Source organism: Salmo trutta, chromosome 37 (assembly GCF_901001165.1).
Source record: "Salmo trutta chromosome 37, fSalTru1.1, whole genome shotgun sequence".
Taxonomy (NCBI): Eukaryota; Metazoa; Chordata; class Actinopteri; order Salmoniformes; family Salmonidae; genus Salmo; species Salmo trutta.
This window is the reverse complement of record NC_042993.1, coordinates 18,238,505-18,261,204: the sequence shown is the minus strand read 5'-3', so window position 1 is coordinate 18,261,204 and position 22,700 is coordinate 18,238,505. Positions and strand designations below refer to the sequence as shown.

The 22,700-nt window shown below is 44.1% G+C and overlaps 1 protein-coding gene across 4 annotated transcripts in view; it reads right to left on the bottom strand.

Annotated features, from left to right (window-relative positions):
- Positions 1 to 22,700, bottom strand: part of LOC115176393 (growth factor receptor-bound protein 10) — a 100,870-nt gene that overhangs the window by 64,324 nt on the left and 13,846 nt on the right. For 2 of the 4 annotated variants that reach the window (XM_029736413.1, XM_029736414.1), the window contains exons 2-3: positions 5,658 to 5,777; positions 3,455 to 3,528 (exon numbers count right to left, since the gene is read on the bottom strand). In XM_029736413.1, coding sequence (XP_029592273.1) covers positions 3,455 to 3,457 — 3 coding nt within the window. In that variant the 5' untranslated portion in view covers positions 3,458 to 3,528; positions 5,658 to 5,777. The remainder of the gene's footprint in view (positions 1 to 3,454; positions 3,529 to 5,657; positions 5,778 to 22,700) is intronic. The other 2 variants (XM_029736411.1, XM_029736412.1) reach the window with 1 other exon arrangement.

The following is a 22,700-nucleotide window of genomic DNA, read 5'->3' as shown; positions in this document are numbered from 1 at the left end:
GGACATATGTTACAATAGTCAGAGCGGCTCTGAACTCTAACACGATTAACGGTGTGAAGCACCCTCAAAGCGCCTCATGCACAGGAGATGGTCTGAGTTTAGATTCCTGGAAGGCTGGATCAGGCTGTGATGGACCTATGATCTTGTTTCTACTATCATATTAAGCTCCTCAACCTGTAAAAGCATTTCACCTTTTGAGAGACATTTACATTTTGGTCATTTAGCAGACGCTCTTATCCAGAGCGACTTACAGTAGTGAATGCATACATTTCAATTCATTTCATACATTTTTTTTTTCTCGTACTGGCCCCCCGTGGGAATCGAACCCACAACCCTGGCGTTGCAAACACCATTGCAAACACCATGCTCTACCAACTGAGCCACAGGGACCAGGTAGGACTGTTTACTAGGACAGAGGTTACAGGCGGACAAGAGCAGAGAGATCACCATGGAGAACTTGTGACCAACAGACACACAGTTTCAAAATTGTTGCACTTGACTTATTGCAAAGTTGTAAAAATGAGCTAGTATCTAGCAAGGCAGCCTGGCTACAATAATAGTAAGCTATGGAATGTATCCCCTCATATATAGGATCTTCTCAGGTAACAATATGAATGTTTTTGAGGATGTATTGAAGTCAAGTGTATTTTGCTTGTGTAACAGTTATGTTTCCCCTTGACACTGCCCCCCGCAAGTGCCATGCGAGAGCAGGCATCGAGCTAGGACGGATTGTGCCAGCTCAGCGTGTCTGGTCTCCAGTGCGCCGTTTCGGTCCAGGCTATCCTGCGCCGGCTCTGCGTACTGTGTCTCCAGGGCGCTGGGAGGGCTCAGTTCGCCCAATGCCTGCGCTCCGCCCGTGCCGGGCAAAAGTGGGCATTCAGCCTGAAGTTTGGGTGGCAAGCCTACGCACCAGAACTACAGTGCTCCCCCACAGCCCGGTTTATCCTGTGCCTCTTCCTCGGACCAGGCCTCCAGTGGGTCGCTCCAGCCTGGTTTATCCTGTGCCTCCTCCCAGGACCAGGCCTCCTGTGGGTCTCTCCAGCCTGGTCTATCCTGTGCCTCCTCCCAGGACCAGGCCTCCTGTGGGTCTCTCCAGCCTGGTCTATCCTGTGCCTCCTCCCAGGACCAGGCCTCCTGTGGGTCTCCCCAGCCTGGTGAGTCCAGTGCCTGCGCCCGGTCGCCCGCCAGCCGGGCGCAGCCAGGGACGCCCGCCAGCCGGGCGCAGCCAGGGACGCCCGCCAGCCGGGCGCAGCCAGGGACGCCCGCCAGCCGGGCGCAGCCAGGGTCGCCCGCCAGCCGGGCGCAGCCAGAATCGCCCGCAGTCAGGGTCGCCCACCAGTCCTCCGGCGCGGCCAGGGGCGCCACCTAAGTGGGCGACGCCGAGGGTGGAGCGGAGGCCACGTCCCGCACCTGAGCCGCCGCCGTAAGAAGGCCCACCCGGACCCTCCCCTTCAGAGTCAGGTTTTGCGGCCGGAGTCCGCACCTTTGGGGGGGAGGGGGGGGTACTGTAACGCCCTGGCCATAGAGAGGGGTTTTTGTTCTTTATTTTGGTTAGGCCAGGGTGTTACATTGGGTGGGCATTCTATGTTCATTTTTCTATGTTTTTGTATTTCTTTGTTTTGGGCCGTGTGTGGCTCCCAATCAGGCACAGCTGTAGTTCATTGTTGCTGATTGGGAGTCACACATAAGGAGACTGTTTTTCCTTTGGGTTTTGTGGGGGATTGTTTCTGTTTAGTGTTTTGCACCTGACAGGACTGTTTGGCTGTCGGTTTTCTTGTTTTGTGTGTATAGTGTTTTTTCGTAAATTAAAATTCAAAGATGAACACTAACTCCGCTGCACCTTGGTCTACTTCCACAGACAGCCGTTACAGTATTCCTATTGGTTGGTTGAATTTACATATCGATAGGTGCTATACCATTGGTTATGCTTTCAGATCACGAACGTAAATTCTTCCCAGTCTGATATTGACATGCAATTGGTAGGTCACGTCCTGAAATACTTTATTCTATTTCCATATTTACAATGTGTACGAGTTCATTATGTACATGTCTTGATGTATAAATGTGTACGGTGCCTGTTAAATATTGGGGGCATCCTGGGATGTGCTTTTGTATTTATTTGCTGTAAGAGCGAGTTAGCTAGCGTGTTTGAATTGTAGGTTATTTCCATGCTAACAGACAAATCACGAATCTACAGGCATCAACATACAATTGTCCTGCACATCTAATGTGCTTCCTTGTGTCTATCGTCAGGTACTTATATTTATTGTATTTTTTAAATGTTTTGTTATTATGATGTTTGATTACAAAATACCCAGTCTGATATTGACATGCAAGCGAGGAACCACAAATCCACAGCCATCTAATGTGGTTCCTTGTGTCTATTGTCAGAATAAACACCAATCAACTGGGATTGCTGGCTGGACAGTCCTTCCATTAAAAAGCTTCCCCAGTGAAAAATGTCTGGCACCGCCAGTGAACCTTCACGTAACTGTCTCACTGGCCTTGTATGTCTGCCGCTGGTGGCAAAACCCAGTTACCCCTCTGGGGATCAATACAGTTAACTCGACAGACACTGTGACCCAAATACCTATTAGAAGCAAACCAAGAGCGAGAACGCAATCCATGTGTCCATTAACTATTAAAGATCATAACCCTACACGTAGGCCTACATCAATTACAGTGGGGTCCCAAATTATTGGCACCCTTGATAAAGATGAGCAAAATTTTGGGTAGAAAATAAATAATTAAAATACTGAGCTACATTGTATGTTCCAAAAAATGTTGACATTTTATTATTTTATACTAATTCAATTGCTCAGAGAAAGAGAGTTTGTTTAACAAGTCATCAATTATTTTTAAATGTAGGGGGCTACATTTTTGACACCCCTAAAGATCCTTACAAATAAAGTAGTCAAAAGTGTTGTATTTGGTCCCATATTCCTAGCACGCAATGACTACATCAAGCTTGTGATCTTTGACCCTCTGTAACTTTATCACTCATCATTATTCACAATTCATTCAGGATTATCCGTAATCATGGTAGCATCCACATTACTGTAGAAGTGTTTAGAAACATTTTCTATTCTTATTTACAATAAAAGTGACTCCAAAATGAAACACTACATTATTTACCATTAATTTCTTTTGGGCAGAAAATTATCTGAAACACAACCAAAACAAACTGCAAATGTATCCAACAACTTTGTAGAGTCACAAGCATGATGTAGTCATTGCTACTTTATTTAGAAGAATCTTTAGGGGTGTCAAAAATATTATTTGTTAAACAAAATCTTCTTATTTGAGGAATCGTATTAGTATAAAATAATATAATTTCCCCATACAATATAGTTCAGTATTTTAATTATTTTATACAGTCATTTTTGCTAATCTTTATCAAGGGTGTCAATCATTTCAGACCCCACTGTATGTACTGCACTATTATATACTGTACCATCTTTGATGACAGAAGTCTATCGATCCATCACTGACTGACCCAACATGGAAACATGATGCGACCCTCCAGATCTACCAAACAAAGAAAAACCAGACTTCTGTTCATTAGGGCACGCAACGTAAAACGCTTGAAAACTTTTTGCAACAGAAAATTAAACGTTTGTGTCCAGACCCTCCCTGTTTCTGACCATTTTCTTCTGTTTGGTGACTAATGAACATGACTCAGAAGATACAATTTTCCTTCACTGGCATCCCAGACCATAAGCACAAACTCATAACAGGACTACAAACACCTGACCTTTCACACAGTGTTTAATTGAAAGTAGAGCTGGGACGATAAACCGGAAATGATCCATCACTTTTGCTGATATCGTTCATTACTATAAGTAGCCTATACTACTATACTATACTACTAAATGTGAATTTTGAAATGAAATAAGTTTCCTAATATGGGTGATTTTTAACGGGACAATTTCCATCAAACTAGTAGTAGTAGTTTAAAGGATCATAATTGTTTTTTTTTTTTTTATAAACGTATAGTTCTATTTATTGTTATTGCATCAATTCAGGCAATTTATTGCGATATGGATTTTGGTCCATATCCCCCAGCTCTAATTGAAAGTACAAAAACTGAGACAATTGCATCCATATAAAATCCAGTTCAATAGTCCTACTCAATACAGTAATTAAGTTGGTAAGCTTTCCTTGGAGTGCTGTGGCAAACCTCCAGTCAGTTCACCCAGCTCTCTCTCGCTCTCTTTCCAACACCGCCTTGGAGCTGAGCCCAGAATCCCATAACATTTACTAGTTATATAACCCCAGGATAAAGAAACTGTTTCTGCCCATTATTTACCAATGAAAAAACTGACAGTGTGAATGAGCCCTTGGAGGAAGAGAGATGCATAGGCTAGCTACTTCTAGGAACTGTTACGCTAGCTGAGATACTTTGCGTTTAGCTGCATGACTAAACGAGTGTGTCTGATACTAGAAAAGTGGACATAGCCTATTCATATTATATTCTTTAGCCTTAACCACAATGAAAGCCCAAGGGAGCGGGTGGGTGGAGGATGACAAGCTAAAATCCCCACAGCACAGGCTTCCTAAATAGCCCTTTAGGGCTGGATGGGTTGAACTCTCCTCTACAGGGCAAGTGACCAGGCTGATTGATAGTCTATTTCCCACTGGACTGGGGTTGAACTGCTGCACGTGGAAACAAACAATGTAAAACATTTTTTTTTAAAGCCCCTCAAAACAATCCGGTTAATCCGTTGATTGAGACCACTGCTGACGGTCTTACGTCAGGTCCAGATTCCCCATGCTGGGCCATGCACCATGTGAATTACCATCAATGTATTCAGCCCAAAAGAATGTGCGTCCATGCCACTGCCATTCATTGGCACTTCTGTTTTCATTCATGCTCTGCCACTAAATCTATTGGCCATGACAGGTACATTCACAGCAAGGTTTTTTGCTACGGCCCAGCTGAGAGAGTGGGGCTCTGGTTTTTACTTCTCTCTCCCGCCTTCCCTCAGCTCTGGCTCTGGCTCTGGGATGAGGGAGGGCTTATAGCACGGGAACTGGGAGTGTTCAAACAGTCTTTTCCTAACCACTCCATGTATAGTTTTATATACAGTTCCATATGTTAGATGCATATAGAGCGTTTTATTTTTATTTTTACGTTTATGACTTGTGTAAATAAGTGTTCCAAATCCCAAATGGTGCTGCTTCAGTAAACACTAGAATATTACCACAGCTAATAAAGAGCTTATAAAATATGGCAGACCTGGGTTCAAATAGTATTTGAAATCCTTTTAACACTTTAGCTGTGCTTGCTTGAACTTTGCCTTGTGAAAAAGTACCAATGGAATACTCACAAAAGTGAAAACCCTGCCCAACTGGCACTGCAGCCAGGCTCAAGTAAACGCTCAAAGTTACTGAAAGAAAACAAATCATATTTGAAGCTAGGTCTGATAGATGGTGTGGTTAGCTATGGTCTAAGCCAACAGTTTTAACAGAAAACATCACAGTAATAAATGAGAGCAATTGTAACATTCGTAATTGCTATTCCAAATGAATTGATATCTCTGACATATTAAAACCTTTGAAATCTACACATGAACACTCAAGAACAAAGACAAAGAGGTCAATGTACTGAAATATAGATGGTACAAAACATCTAGTAAAAGACATGTATTATTTACCTGATAATTTGGATGGTGTAGAAAATAATCTGGACATCCAGCTACAGCCATGTTATGGAGCTATTTCTCAATCTCTGTTCTTTGGGTTTTCCCATTCACTTTTGATAGATGATGCAAGACCTGTAAAAGAAAACAGGAGAGATTAATGAAACTACACATGCAAAAATGTAGCTAAAGGGTTCACAATAAAACAGTTTCTGATGATCTTTTACAATTATTTTTACTGCATCAAGGATAGCATACACAGACGTTTTGGGTTAACATCCTTCTTCAGTGTGTAGCTTCATGATGGACGATAATTAAACTAAAATGCTTCAGAACAGTGGAAACTAATATAGGACAGAGCACATCTTAACCCACATAAACTCAGCAAAAAAAGAAACGTCCTATCACTGTCAACTGCAATTATTTTCAGCCAACTTAACATGTGTAAATATTTGTATGAACATAAGATTCAACAACTGAGACATAAACTGAACAAGTTCCACAGACATGTGACTAACAGAAATTGAATAATGTGTCCCTGAACAAAGAGGGGGTCAAAATGAAAAGTAACAGTCAGTATCTGGTGTGTCCACCATCTGCATTAAGTACTGCAGTGCATCTCCTCCTTATGGACTGCACCGGATTTGCCGCCAGTTCTTGCTGTGAGATGTTTCCCCCCTCTTCCACCAAGGCACCTGCATGTTCCCGGACATTTCTGGGGGGAATGTCCCTAGCCCTCACCCTCCGATCCAACAGGTCCCAGACGTGCTCAATGGGATTGAGATGCGGGCTCTTTGCTGGCCATGGCAGAACACTGATATTCCTGTCTTGCAGGAAATCACGCACAGAACGAGCATTGCCATGCTGGAGGGTCAGGTCAGGATGAGCCTGCAGGAAGGGTACCACATGAGGGAGGAGGATGTCTTCCCTGTAACGCACAGCGTTGAGATTGCCTGCAATGACAACAAGCTCAGTCCGATGATGCTGTGACACACCGCCCCAGACCATGAAGGACCCTCCACCTCCAAATTGATCCCGCTCCAGAGTACAGGCCTCGGTGTAACGCTCATTCCTTCGACCATAAACGCGAATCCGACCATCACCGCGGGCGAGACAAAACCACAACTCGTCAGTGAAGAGCACTTTTTGCCAGTCTGGTCCAGCGACGGTGGGTTTGTGGCCATAGGCGACGTTGTTGCCGGTGATGTCTGGTGAGGACCTGCCTTACAACAGGCCTACAAGCCCTCAGTCCAGCCTCTCTCAGCCTATAGTGGACAGTCTGAGCACTGATGGAGGGATTGTGCGTTCCTGGTTGAACTCGGGCAGTTGCTGTTGCCATCCTGTACCTGTCCTGCAGGTGTGATGTTCGGATGTACCGATCCTGTGCAGGTGTTCTTACACATGGTCTGCCACTGCGAGGACGATCAGCTGTCCGTCCTGTCTCCCTGTAGCGCTGTCTTAGGCGTCTCACAGTACGGACATTGCAATTTAACAAGCATGGGAAAAAGTGTTTAAACCCTTACAATGAAGATCTGTGAAGTTATTTGGATTTTTACGAATTATCTTTGAAAGACAGGGTCCTGAAAAAAAGGGACATTTCTTTTTTTGCTGAGTGTAGTTCTACAGGTCAGTAAACACTAGCCTAAACAGTAAACAGCTTCTAGCAGCAAACAACTCTCAGGTCTTAGTTAAAGGCTATGGTATGATTGTTCAAAAGTTCTAAGTTGAAACTACTGTACTCATGTGGTGTGTGGAAGGAAATTAAACCTACAGTGAAGATCCTCACTCAAAAAAGCTTCTATGTTGCTTTTTTAATCATTCTCAAGTGTCACGGTTGTCGTAAGGATTGGACCAAAATGCAGCGGGAATATGTATACTCGTCTTCTTTTTATTTGAAGAAGGAGAAACAACTAAATACGTATACAAAAAAGAACAAAACAGTCCTGTCAGGTGCAACAAACACTAAACAAGGAACAACTACCCACAAATCCCATAGAAAAAAACACCCCTCTTAAATAGGACCTTCAATTAGAAACAACTAGGAGCAGCTGCTTCCAATTGAAGGTCAACCCAACAAACACCACATAGAAATAGACATACTAGAACTAACATAGAAATAGACATACTAGAACTAACATAGAAATAGACTAACAAGAACATAACCCAACAAACCCCGAAACACTCTAAACAAACACCCCTCTTAAAACAGAACATTGCCCAACAAACCCCGAAACACTCTAAACAAACACACCCCTGCCACGTCCTGACCAAACTACAATAACAAATAACCCCTTATACTGGTCAGGACGTGACATCAAGAGGTTTATAGACTACAATTGGCCACCTTTATCACCCGGCCTGGTTGGTGGTGTTGATCATTAGAAACCAGATGAAAACAGATACAAAAAGGTAAAAGTTGGTGCAGATCAGATTATTAAGTATTTTGTTGCAACCACTGTCTGAGAATCCTGGTCAGTCAGACAAGATCACATTTTAAAACTTATGAGAAACAGAAACAGCAACTGACACAATGATGCTGTTATTCCAAGCCCTACAGCCAATACTTTGCTGGTGCTTCCTGTGAGTGTTGACATGTAGCTAAAGCCTCATCCAATCCCTGGGTCAAGACAGGAGAAAGTTCAACAACAAGTTGGACCTTTGGTCTATTTGAACATCTTAAAGGCAGAATCCTATTAACCTATTGATAGCCTACATCTACAAATATAAACACTTGTAAACATTTCCCCTGAAATACAGGCCATATACATGACACAGTCATCTGCAGGCTTAGGCCTAGCACAGTTTCTCACTGAATGAAGCTGAATACATTTTTGGAGTTTTTCCCCCCCAACTTAAACCACAATTACCTTACAATACTTTTTCATACATGTACAGTTAGACCAAAACCATAGATTTTGCGAGTTTGGACATATACACTGGGAGGACAATACTTTAGGAACACCTTCCTAATATTGAGTTGCACCTCCTTTTGCCCTAAGAACAGCCTCAATTCGTTGGGGTATGGACTACAACGTGTTGAAAGCGTTCCACAGGGATGCTGGCCCATGTTGACTCCAATGGTCCCCACAGTTGTCCTGGATGTCCTTTGGGTGGTGGGCCATTCTTGATAAACACAGGAAACTGTTAAGCGTGAAAAACGCAGCAGAATTGCGGTCAAAGGCACTTAAATCTGTTACCTGTTAAATGTATGTCTCAATTGACGCAAGGCTTAAAAATCCTTCTTTAACCTGTCTGACATTTATATTGTCCAATGAGGCTATACATTTAGGTGAGTTTTTTCTCTCGCCGAAGTAGTCTCGTTTCACTGCCAAAAATAAAATGAAACCATCTAGTGTTCAGCAAAATAACAACACAATGTCAAATACAGGCAGTCTAGTCAAATAATTAACATCCAATCACATTAACCGTTACTCTCTCGTGAGAAACCTTCACTCTTGCGCAGACATTTAGAAACAAAACATGACAATTTGAAAAATAAGCCAGAGTTTTTTGAGCGAGAATAAAGACGACTTTCGAGTAGTATGTCATGAATAAAAGCAACAGATACCATTAATAAGAAGGGGCTAAAAGCTTCTTATATGGTGAGCTACTGAGTGGCTAGGACAGTAAGTCCCATACTATTGTGGAGGACTTAATTCTTCCTGCTGCTGCGGATATGGCTGGGACAATGCTGGGGGAAAAGGCCAAAAAAACTATACAGACAATGTCTCCATCAAACAACACTGTCACGACTTCTGCCGAAGTGTATGCCCCTCCTTGTTCGAGTGGTGCTCGGCAGTCGACGTCACCGGTCTTCTAGCCATCACTGATCCATTTTTCATTTTCCATTGGTTTTGTCTTGTTTCCTTACACACCTGGTTCCAATCCCATTCATTACCTGTTGTGTATTTAACCCTCTGTTTCCCCTCATGTCATTGTCCTCGCGGGCGTCCAGATCGGGGTCTGGTGGTTCCATCCTCCCGCACTCCCTCTCCTATACCCAGGGAACTGGGAGAGGGAGTGCACAGGGAGACCGGAGGAGGTTCCCGCTCGCGCACCTTCTGTGGCCGCAGAGGTCACACTGCTGGTCGGTGTCGGGTAGGTTCCTCTGGGAATCGAGGTAACAGGCAGGGTGCTCTGGCACCACCCCAGGTGAGTAGGCACCATTCTCATCCACAGGCCTCTGTTGCACTTATGTTTGTGTCTGTTACTTTTATAGATTTTTCCCCGCGTTCTCAGCATAAGGCGCTAGTAGATTCAGGCGCGGCTGGAAATGCCATTGATCAAGCTTTTGCTCATAGTTTAGGGATCCCCATTGTACCTGTGGATGTGCCTTTCCCCGTTCACACCTTAGATAGTCGACCATTAGGGTCAGGGTTAATCAGGGAAGCCACAGCTCCTTTGAGTATGGTGACGCAGGGGGGTCACCAGCACCACGCGTATCCCGTGGTGCTGGGTCTGCCTTGGTTAATTTTTCATAACCCCACTATTTCTTGGCCACAGAGGGCTCTCACGGGGTGGTCGCGAGAGTGCTCAGGTAGGTGGGTAGGGGTTTCCGTTGGTGCTACTACGGTGGAAAGTCCAGACCAGGTCTCTACCGTGCGCATTCCCCCCGAATATGCCGATTTGGCTCTCGCCTTCTGTGAAAAGAAGGCGACTCAATTACCACCCCATCGACAGGGGGATTGTGCGATAAATCTCATGGTAGACGCTGCACTTCCCAGGAGTCACGTGTATCCCCTGTCGCAAGTGGAGACGGTGGCTATGGAGACAAATGTCTCCGAATCCCTGCGTCAGGGGTACATTCGGCCCTCCATTTCACCCATCTCCTCGAGTTTCTTTTTTGTGAAGAGGATGAAGGTCTGCGCCCGTGCATTGATTATCGAGGTCTCAATAAAATCACAGTGGGTTACAGTTACCCGCTACCTCTGATCGCCCCGGCGATTGAGTTAATGCACGGGGCGTGCTTCTTCACTTAACTGGATCTCAGGAGTGCGTACAACCTGGTGCGTATCCGAGATGGAGACGAGTGGAAGACAGCATTTAGTACCATCTCAGGGCATTATGAGTACCTCGTCATGCCGTACGGGTTGAAGAATGCTCCATCAGTTTTCCAATCTTTTGTAGATGAGATTTTCAGGGACCTGCACGGGCAGGGTGTAGTGGTGTATATCGATGACATTCTGATTTACTCCGCTACACGCGCTGAACATGGGTCCCTGGTGCGCAAAGTGCTTGGTCGCCTGTTGGAGCATGACCTGTATGTCAAGGCTGAGAAATGCCTGTTCTTTCAACAGTCCGTCTCCTTCTTAGGATATCGCCTATCCACGTCAGGAGTGGAGATGGAGAGTGACCGCATTGCCGCCGTGCGTAATTGGCCGACTCCCACCACGGTGAAGGAGGTGCAGCGATTTTTAGGGTTTGCCAATTACTACCGGAGGTTTATCCGGGGTTTTGGTCAGGTAGCTGCTCCCATTACCTCACTGCTGAAGGGGGGTCCGGTGCGCTTGCAGTGGTCGGCTGGGACAGACAGGGCTTTTAGGAAACTGAAGGTTCTGTTTACCTCGGTTCCTGTGTTGGCTCATCCGGATCCGTATTTACAATTCAGAGTGGAGGTGGACACGTCTGAGGCTGGAATAGAAGCTGTGCTTTCTCAGCGTTCGGGTACGCCACCTAAGCTCCGCCCCTGTGCCTTCTTCTCTAAGAGGCTCAGCCCGGCGGAGCGAAACTATGATGTGGGGGACCGGGAGCTGTTGGCTATCGTCAACGCTTTGAAGGCGTGGAGACATTGGCTTGAGGGGGCTAAACACCCTTTCCTCATCTGGACTGACCACCACAATCTGGAGTACATCCGGGAGGCGAGGAGACTGAATCCTCGCCAGGCAAGGTGGGCCATGTTTTTCACCCGTTTTGTGTTTACTCTCTCTTAACGCCCAGGGTCCCAGAACGTTAAGGCAGACGCACTGTCCCGGCTGTATGACACAGAGGAGCGGTCCATGGATCCCACTCCCATCATCCCAGCCTCTTGTTTGGTGGCACCGGTAGTATGGGAGCTGGATGCGGACATTGAGCGGGCATCACGTGCAGAGCCCGTTCCCCCTCAGTGTCCAGCTGGGTGTCTGTACGTTCCGTCTGCTGTCCGCGTCCGATTGATCTACTGGGCTCACACGTTACCCTCCTCTGGTTATCCTGGGATTGGTCGGACGATGCGCTGTCTTAGTGGGAGGTACTGGTGGCCCACCTTAGCTAAGGACGTGAGGGTTTATGTTTCCTCCTGCTCAGTGTGCGCCCAGTGAAATGCTCCTAGACACCTACCCAGAGGTAAGTTACAACCCTTACCTGTTCCACAAAGGCCGTGGTCGCACTTGTCAGTGGATTTCATAACCGATCTTCCACCTTCACAAGGTAACACCACGATCCTGGTCGTTGTGGATCGCTTTTCTAAGTCCTGTCGTCTACTCCCTTTGCCCGGTCTCCCTACGGCCCTACAAACTGTGGAGGCTCTGTTTACACACGTCTTTCGGCACTACGGGGTGCCTGAGGATATAGTGTCTGATCGGGGTCCCCAGTTCACGTCAAGAGTCTGGAAGGCGTTCATGGAACGTCTGGGGGTCTTGGTCAGCCTTACCTCTGGTTTTCACCCTGAGAGTAACGGGCAGGTGGAGAGAGTGAACCAGGATGTGGGTAGGTTTCTGAGGTCTTATTGCCAGGACTCGCTCCGCCACTCCTCCACTAACCTCTCTCCCTTTCAGTGCGTGTTGGGGTATCAGCCCTTGGCATCAGTCAGACCGAGGCTCCTGCGATGGACCACTGGTTCCGGCGCGCGGAGGAGACCTGGGACGCTGCTCACGTCCACCTTCATCGTGCCGTACGACGCCAGAAAGTTGGCGCAGACCGTCACCTCAGTGAGTTGGGACATGGTCTGGGGGGACACCGGGGGACATGGTCTGGCTCTCGACCAGAAACCTGCCCCTCCGCCTGCCCTGCCGGAAGCTGAGTCCGCGGTTTGTGGGTCCGTTTAAAGTCCTGAGGAGAGTGAACAAGGTATGTTATAGGTTAAAGCTTCCTCCCAATTACCGCATTAACCCCTCGTTCCGTGTGTCTCTCCTCAGGCCGGTGGTGGCTGGCCCACTCCAGGAGGCTGAGGTGCGGGAGGTTCCTCCGCCCCCTCTGGACATTGAGGGGGCCCCGGCATACTCCGTTCGATCCATCCTGGATTCGAGACGTCGGGCGAGGGGCCTTCAGTACCTCGTGGACTGGGAGGGGTATGGTCCGGAGGAGAGATGCTGGGTTCCGGTGGAGGATGTGTTCGATCCTTCCCTGCTGCGAGAGTTCCATCGTCTGCATCCGGGTCGTCCTGCACCTCGTCCTCCGGGTCGTCCCCGAGGCCGGTGTCGACGCGCTGCTGGAGCCGCGGCGTCAGGGGGGTACTGTCACGACTTCTGCCGAAGTCGATGCCCCTCCTTGTTCGAGTGGTGCTCAGCGGTCGACGTCACAAGTCTTCTAGCCATCACTGATCCATTTTTCATTTTTCATTGCTTTTGTCTTGTTTCCTTACACACCTGGTTCCAATCCCATTCATTACCTGTTGTGTATTTAACCCTCTGTTTCCCCTCATGTCATTGTCCGAGAATGTTATTTTTTGTGTCGTGTATTTTGTAGTAGTGAGCTACGGGTATTGTTGCCCATGTTATTTTATGTACATTTGGTTTTGGAGTTCGTTGTTTGTTTATTCTTTATTAAAACAACTCCAGTGATACCAAGTTGGTTTCTCCAGTGCCTGACTTCCCTGCCACCTACACACACGAGGGTTGACAAACACTATTTCAAGCATCAGTGACATGGCAGGAGATGTTTTGAAACAATTAACTGCTTCGCACACAAGCCAGTGAATTATATGCATTACAGCTGGAGTCAACAGACATCGCTGCCTGGCACAGTTACTGGTATATGTCCATTACGTTTATGGGGGGTCAATAAAAGAAGACATCCTCTTCTGCAAACAAGGACATGAGAGGATATTTTTAAAGTACTGGACAGCTTTGTGACATCAAATGGACTTTGGTGGTCAAGATGTGTTGGTATCTGTACTGATAACGCAAAAGCCATGACAGGGTGACATAGTGGAGTGGTAATGCGTGTTCAAGCAGTTTCTCCCAACGCCACTTGGGTATACTGCAACATCCACCGAGAGTCTCTTGCTGCCAAGGGAATGCCTGACAGCTTGAAAGACGTTTTGGACACAACAGTGAAAATGGTTAACTTTGTTAACCTCTCTAGGGCCGGCGGGACGAAATCGTCCCACCTACGTAACAGCCAGTGGAATCCTGTGGCGCGTTATTCAAATACCTTAGAAATGCTATTACTTCAATTTCTCAAACATATGACTATTTTACAGCATTTTAAAGACAAGACTCTCGTTAATCTAACCACACTGTCCGATTTCAAAAAGGCTTTACAATGAAAGCAAAACATTAGATTATGTCAGCAGAGTACCCAGCCAGAAATAATCAGACACCCATTTTTCAAGCTAGCATATAATGTCACATAAACCCAGAAGACAGCTAAATGCAGCACTAACCTTTGATGATCTTCATCAGATGACAACCCTAGGACATTATGTTATACAATACATGCATGTTTTGTTCAATCAAGTTCATATTTATATCAAAAACCAGCTTTTTACATTAGCATGTGACGTTCAGAACTAGCATACCCCCCGCAAACTTCCGGCGAATTTACTAACAATTTACTAAATTACTCACGATAAACGTTCACAAAAAGCATAACAATTATTTTAAGAATTATAGATACAGAACTCTATGCACTCGATATGTCCGATTTTAAAATAGCTTTTTGGTGAAAGCACATTTTGCAATATTCTAAGTAGATAGCCCGGCATCACAGGGCTAGCTATTTAGACACCCAGCAAGTTTAGCCTTCACCAAACTCCGATTTACTATTAGAAAAGTTTGATTACCTTTGGTGTTCTTCGTCAGAATGCACTCCCAGGACTTCTACTTCAATAACAAATGTTGGTTTGGTCCCAAATAATCCATAGTTATGTTCAAACAGCGGCGTTTTGTTCGTGCGTTCAAGACACTATCCGAATGGTAAATAAGGGTTACGAGCACGGCGCATTTCGTGACAAAAAAATACTAAATATTCCATTACCGTACTTCGAAGCATGTCAACCGCTGTTTAAAATACATTTTTATGCCATTTTTCTCGTAAAAAAGCGATAATATTCCGACCGGGAATCTGCAATTAGGTAAACAGACAAAAGAAAATAAAGCACGGGGTCGACTCGGGCACGCGCCTAAGCCCATTGTCCTCTGATTGGCCACTTGTCAAAAGCGATAATGTGTTTCAGCCTGGGGCTGCCTCGATATCGTTCAGCTTTTTCCCGGGCTCTGAGAGCCTATGGGAGCCGTAGGAAGTGTCACGTTACAGCAAAGATCCTCAGTCTTCAATAAACAGAGGCAAGAAGAACAACAACTTGTCAGACAGGCCACTTCCTGCATGGAATCTTCTCAGGTTTTTGCCTGCCATATGAGTTCTGTTATACTCACAGACACCATTCAAACAGTTTTAGAACCTTTAGGGAGTTTTCTATCCAAAGCCAATAATTATATGCATATTCTAGTTACTGGGCAGGAGTAGTAACCAGATTAAATCGGGTACGTTTTTTATCCGGCCGTGTAAATACTGCCCCCTAGCCCTAACAGGTTAAAGCAGGGCCCCTGAACTCTTGTGTATTTTCTGCATTATGCAATGATATGGGCAGCGATCATGTAACGCTTTTACAACATCCAGAAGTGCGCTGGTTATCAAGGGGATGAGTACTGACACGTTTTTTTAAATTGAGAGACAAGCTTAACGTTTTCTTTACTGGCCATCATTTTCCCTTGTCTGACCTCTTGCATGATGATGAGTTTCTCACACGACTGGCCTATCTGGGTGATGTTTTTTCTCGGCTGATTGATCTGAATCTACGATTACAGGGACACCGCAACTACAGCTGAAGTCGGAAGTTTACATACACTTAGGTTGGAGTCATTAAAACTCATTTTCAACCACTCCACAAATTTCTTGATAACAAACTATAGTTTTGGCAAGTCGGTTAGGATATCTACTTTGTGCATGACACAAGTAATTTTTCCAACAATTGTTTACAGACAGATTATTTCACTTATAATTACCACGATTGTATCACAATTCCAGTGGGTCAGAAGTTTACATACACTAAGTTGACTGTGCCTTTAAACAGCTTGGAAAATTCCATAAAATGTCTTAGCTTTAGACGCTTTTGATTTACATCATTTGAGTCAATTGGAGGTGTACCTGTGGATGTATTTCAAGGCCTACCTTCAAACTCAGTGCCTCTGCTTGACATCATGGGAAAATCAAAAGAAATCAGCCAAGACCTCAGAAAAAAAATTGTAGACCTCCACAAGTCTGGTTCATCCTTGGGAGCAATTTCCAAATGCCTGAAGGTACCACGTTCATCTGTACAAACAATAGTAAACAAGTATAAACACCATGGGACCACGCAGCCATCATATCGCTCAGGAAGGAGACGCGTTCTGTCTCCTAGAGATGAATGTAATTTGGTGCGAAAAGTGCAAATCAATCCCAGAACAACAGGAAAGGACCTTGTGATGTTGCTGGAAGAAACAGGTACAGAAGTATCTATATCCACAGTAAAACGTGTCCTATATTGACATAACCTGAAAGGCCGCTCAGCAAGGAAGAAGCCACTGCTCCAAAACCGGCATTAAAAAGCTAGACTACGGTTTGCAACTGCACATGGGGACAAAGATTACTTTTTGGAGAAATGTCCTCTGGTCTGATGAAACAAAAATAAAACTGTTTGGTCAGAATGACCATCGTTATGTTTGGAGGAAAAAGGGGGCGGCTTGCAAGCCGAAGAACACCATCCCAACCGTGAAGCACAGGAGTGGCAGCATCATGTTGTGGGGGTGCTTTGCTGCAGGAAGGACTGGTGCACTTCACAAAATAGATGGCATCATGAGGATGGAAAATTATGTGGATATATTGAAGCAACATCTCAAGACATCAGTTAGGAAGTTAAAGCTTGGTCGCAAATAGGTCTTCCAAATGGACAATGACCCCAAGCATACTTCCAAAGTTGTGGCAAAATGGCTTAAGGAATGCTGTGTTGCATGTACAGAGCAACATTTTATGTGGCGTCATTACATCATGTACCTACGTTATATAGGTATGTGAGTCAGCTTTGACATCGGTTTTGCACATCGGGGTTAAACTAGACATCCGTTATGTTCACCGATATATCGTGCATCCCTAATTATTACTATATTATTATTTGTGCCCTGGTCATAAAAGAGCTCTTTGTCACTTCCCACGAGCTGGGTTGTGACAAAAACTCACACTCATTCTTATGTTTAATAAATGTAATGTATAGTGTTTGTGTGGCAGGCTTACAATAATGACAAAAAACAATATTTGAGAGTGCGCTGACCCTGGTGCTAGAGGAGGTACGCAGCTGGAGGTTGAATGTTTGAAGGGGTACGGGACTATAAAAAGTTTGGGAACCACTGATCTACACTGATTGAGGTGGATTTAACAAGTGACATCAATAAGGGATCATAGCTTTCACCTGGTCAGTCTGTCATGGAAAGAGCAGGTGTTCCTAATGTTTTGTACACTCAATGTAGATGGCTCTGAGTGAGACCCTTTTGATGATATTTCAGAAATACTTCTATCAGGCTATTAATTGGTGTTTGGAGTTGCAGTAAGCCTAGACTGTCCCATGCCATGTAGTCATGGACTATTTTCAGGTTGCCTGGTACTGTTAGAGTGCTATTTTCTGTCCCATGGCCCTGCCTGATTACATAAGAAAGTAAAAGCTGGCCGCAAGTTTCACAGCCAGCAGCAGCACCACTCCTACTCTTTCCTGCTCCACAACAAAATTAGAGGAAGCCCCCTGAAGGATGTCATGGTAGCCATAGATCATGTGGACCATCGTCAGAGCCGAGAGAGAGAAGAGAGACCTTTTGTTAGTAGGTATCTGCTGTTAATTTATCAGCAGGGGAAATACAGTAGCACAGCATTTTCATTCAGTACCAGCTCTGCCTTCCACTCTCATCAGATAGAGAACTAGAGCCAGGCAGGCCCAGGCCTTGATGCTGAGTGGAACTAACTGAACAGTTTGTGTTCCTTGAAAAAGATGTCTGTTCCACTGGGTCGCGGAGGCCCCTACCACTAGCTTCAACAGAAAAGTAATGGGCAGATTCCATGAGCTTTTTTCCTCATGCTGCCTCTCTCTGAGATTGACAAACGAAGGTAGCAAAACCTTCTCCTGTGGTTCTGACTTACATAGAAAAACTTAGAGAAACAGACTTGGTAGGGTGAGGTGAGGTAGCAGAGATTTCTTGGACATACATCATCGCCATCTTGAGTAGTCAAGCAAACTTCCACTAGGCAAACATTTCAATTCAAATATTGTTGTAGCCCAAACAATGATTTATAGTTTACAACAGTTCCTCCAAGATCCTCAGAATTAAATAACTGTTCAGCATTACAGTCCGCCAAACCTGATAATAAAATATGAATTATCCACAAAATAGAAAAAGCTGATTGGACATAAATTACATTAAAAGTTCTGAGCAACTGTCATCGTTTCCAATTTGTTGAGAAACATGCAAATAATGATCCACTCATGGGTTTATCTACAATAAAGAGCTTGGCACTTGGATCAATAGAACCACTGAATGGGCTCACTTGTAATTAGTGTGTGTGTATGGGTGTGTCCTCTGTGTGTGTGCTCTGTGTGAACGCACCGCGCTTTGAACTGCTATGTGTGTCTCAGTCCCGGTCTGTGTGTGTGTAGCCCCACCGATTTAAGAGCCAAGGTTCATTTACTGTCACAATTCATACTGTACTGTACGGGTGATCTTGAGAACACAAGAAACATTGATCTCTTGCCCCTCGCCTATGACACTTAACAGTAAAGCCCTCATCATAAAGCTGGTCTGAGAGGAGAGGCACAAAAGGCAGACCTATGTGTGATAAACACTCTTTGCTGTGAGATATTCTAGTGTGTTCTTATGACACGTGCCTTGGGGGTTACTTGGCATAATTGGACAAATTGACAAAAAACATATACCTATGTTTAATCATTCCTTTTCAGAATCAAAGTCATTCTGTGAGGGGGGGGGGGGTTAAAAGGGCCTTTGATTTGACTCATTCCACTTGAACAGAATAGTGAAATATGATTAACTGTGACCTTAACGGGGCAATTAGCCCCAAAGCATAGATCAACTAGAAAGGCTGGGGACTTTAGAGCACCGTGTGCCACTGGTACTGTACGCATCTGTACTAATTAGAGAGATTGTTGCTCAAGCTTGCATAAACGAAGAATGTAACTTCAAACAGAGCCTTAACAATGGACATCTTCATCACAGCTAGGCCTAATTATTACAGCCGTGTGAGAGCGGAGAGAGAGAGAGCATGCTAACTTTTAGCCTTAACTATTAAAGTAAGGGGTTCTCCTTCTCCACTGGGCTCTTATTCAACAAGACATATTTCCTCTGTCTGCTTGTGGGATTTCAAGTCAACATTTCTCCATGCCAGGGAGGGAGGGAGGGGTGCAGTCAGAGGTTTGAGGTCTATTCCTCGGGCTATGCTCATGTTTCTCTTGCAGTTAACTCGTTCTGTTGTCTTTGCCTGTCTAGTCACACTGAGCTAGAGAACAACAGTAGGTCTATACTGTACATGACGGTACAACTATGTTGTGACAATCAATGTCATCTTAACATACGGTGGAAAAGGGGCACCTATCACCAACATAGCTACTAGACTGTACTTGGTCCTTGACGTTATGATGAGAGCTGACTGCATGCATTTCATTGGGATTCATTCTTCATGTGCTATATTGGAACTAGAGGTCGACCGATTAATCGGAATGGCCGATTAATTAGGGCCAATTTCAAGTTTTCATAACAATCGGTAATCGGCATTTTTGGACACCGATTATGGCCGATTACATTGAAATCCACGAGGAGACTGCATGGCAGGCTGACTACCTGTTACATGAATGCAGCACGGAGCCTTGGTAAGTTGCTAGCTAGCATTAAACTTATCTTATAAAAAACAATCAATCTTAACATAATAACTAGTTAACTACACATGGTTTTGATATTACTAGTTTATCTAGCTTGTCCTGTGTTGCATATAATCGATGCGGTGCCTGTTAATTTATCATCGAATCTCAGCCTACTTCGCCAAACGGGTGATGCATTCGCAAAAAAAGCACTATCCTTGCACCAATGTGTACCTAACCATAAACATCAATGCCTTTCTTAGAATCAATACACAAGTATATATTTTTAAACATGCATATTTAGTTAATATTGCCTGCTAACATGAATTTCTTTAAACTAGGGAAATTGTGTCACTTCTCTTGCGTTCTGTGCAAGCAGAGTCAGGGTATATGCAGCAGTTTGGGCTGCCTGGCTCGTTGCGAACTGTGTGAAGACCATTTATTCCTAACAAAGACCGTAATTAATTTGCCAGAATTGTACATAATTATGACATAACATTGAAGGTTGTGCAATGTAACAGCAATATTTAGACTTAGGGATGCCACCCATTAGATAAAATACGGAACGGTTCCGTATTTCACTGAAAGAATAAACGTTCTGTTTTCGAAATCATAGTTTCTGGATTTGACCATATTAATGACCTAAGGCTCATATTTCTGTGTGTTATTATATTATAATTAAGTCTATGATTTGATATTTGATAGAGCGGTCTGACTGAGCGGTGGTAGGCAGCAGCAAGCTCGTAAGCATTCATTCAAACAGCACTTTCCTGCATTTGCCAGCAGCTCTTCGCTGTGCTTCAAGCATTGTGCTGTTTATGACTTCAAGCCTATCAACTCCCGAGATTAGGCTGACAATACTATAGTGCCTATAAGAACATCCAATAGTCAAAGGTATATGAAATTCAAATGGTATAGAGAGAAATAGTCCTATAATTCCTATAATAACTACAACCTAAAACTTCTTACCTAGGAATATTGAAGACTCATGTTAAAAGGAACCACCAGCTTTCATATGTTCTCATGTTCTGAGCAAGGAACTTAAACGTTAGCTTTTTTACATGGCAAATATTGCACTTTTACTTTCTTCTCCAACACTTTGTTTTTGCATTATTTAAACCAAATTGAACATGTTTCATTATTTATTTGAGACTAAATTGATTTTATTGATGTATTATATTAACTTAAAATAAAAGTGTACATTCAGTATTGTTGTAATTGTCATTATTACAAAATTATTATATATATTTTTTAATATATATATATATATATATATATATATATATAAATTGGCCGATTTAATCGGTTTTGGCTTTTTTGGTCCTCCAATAATCGGTATCGGCGTTGAAAAATCATAATCGGTCGACCTCTAATTGGAACTATGCAGTAGTCCTACTGTGGCAGGCTCTGGGATGGCTTGCTTGCTTTGCTTGGTCATTACGGTACAGTAACAAGTTCATGTGTGCTGATTCTTTACGTTCTTGATTTCAACCACACATTGACAGTCATACAGTGGTGGGATGGCTTGGTTTGCTTGGTACAATACAGTAAGAACTTCATGTGTGCTTACACTGTGAGGGGAAAGCTTTAATATCCTGCAGTGATTAGCACCAGAACAGAGGCAAAGCCCAGGCTTGGGATCACCATGAGCGCCGGCTATTTAAAGTAAAGCCTAATTGAAACTGAACCAACATTTCCCTGAAGAGAAGAGATCTTCTCTTTTGCATGTCGCTGCTGGTTTTAAGGCCCAGGCTGCGACCAGAGATGGGTGTTCTGGAGACTTTAGCCGCCACACTAACTGCTTGGTCAGTCAGTGGCTGTGATTCCATGCATGATGGAATCTCTCTTGGTTAACAACTTTCTTAATCGAGCACAGATTTACAAACGGTGTCGTCAACATCATTGCTTCCATTAACACGGACTGAATGAAGGAATGGAACACCAAATCATTTCATTAAGACCTACACTGGTATCAAATAGCCTATAGGCCTCAAACCTCAAGGTAAAAAATATGTACAAATGCCTCCATCAACTACAAACAACCTAATGACATGCATAACATAAGGCTAAACTTAGCATAGGGTAAACAGAACAGTTTAAAATAGATACTTGAGCAAATTGACTGTAAAATATATATGGTCCTAAACAAGTGCCTAAACTTCATGGAAGTAGAAAACTGCTAATACATTCTCTTGAATAGGCCTACATTCCATTAAATACAGTGTGAGTGGGAAATATTAAACTTTTAACCTCGTCTTTCTGGGCCAAGTAATTGAAGTAAAGCAGAAATCTATAAACTTCTTATGGCTCAGGCTGCCAAATATTTCCTTTTAAATGGAGTTGGTGGGTTGGGTTCTCTGGGACCTGCCTGTGTTCCCTCCTCTCCTCACACTGCCCAACTGCATAGCATTCACAGGGCTATACATTCCCCTCCCTTCCAAATTGGGGCACACTTCAAAATAGTAGGGCTATTTATAGTTCTGGCCGTCCAGAATCATAACAGCAACCTGTGTAGCAGACTCGTACACAAGTCAGTCTAGTCATTACTACCCAATACGTTTACAGCACTATGCATACTGCCTGAGATCTGTGAGGTAGGCCTGTGGACGTTGGGGAAAACTTTGAAATGGGCATATAGGCCTAGATGTGTAAACTTGAAATACAAACAATACAAACACCTCACAGGTGTCTCTAACAGTCTGAGCCTTTGGACAAAAATAGTATAATATAGCTAAGATCAAACTGAAGATCAATTGAAGTTGAATTGCTTTCATGTCTTCTTTTTTTAAATAAACATTTATATGAAATAACCTAACTCTGTCCTTCTGTCTTGAAAAACAGCTCAAACACAACCACCGATAGGGCTTGGTTCTCAAATGCAAAGAATAATGGTGACTTCAAGGTCCATCAAAGGATAAAGGATTAATACTACTACGCATTGAAAGCCACATGCTGGGTGGCAATCTTGTGAC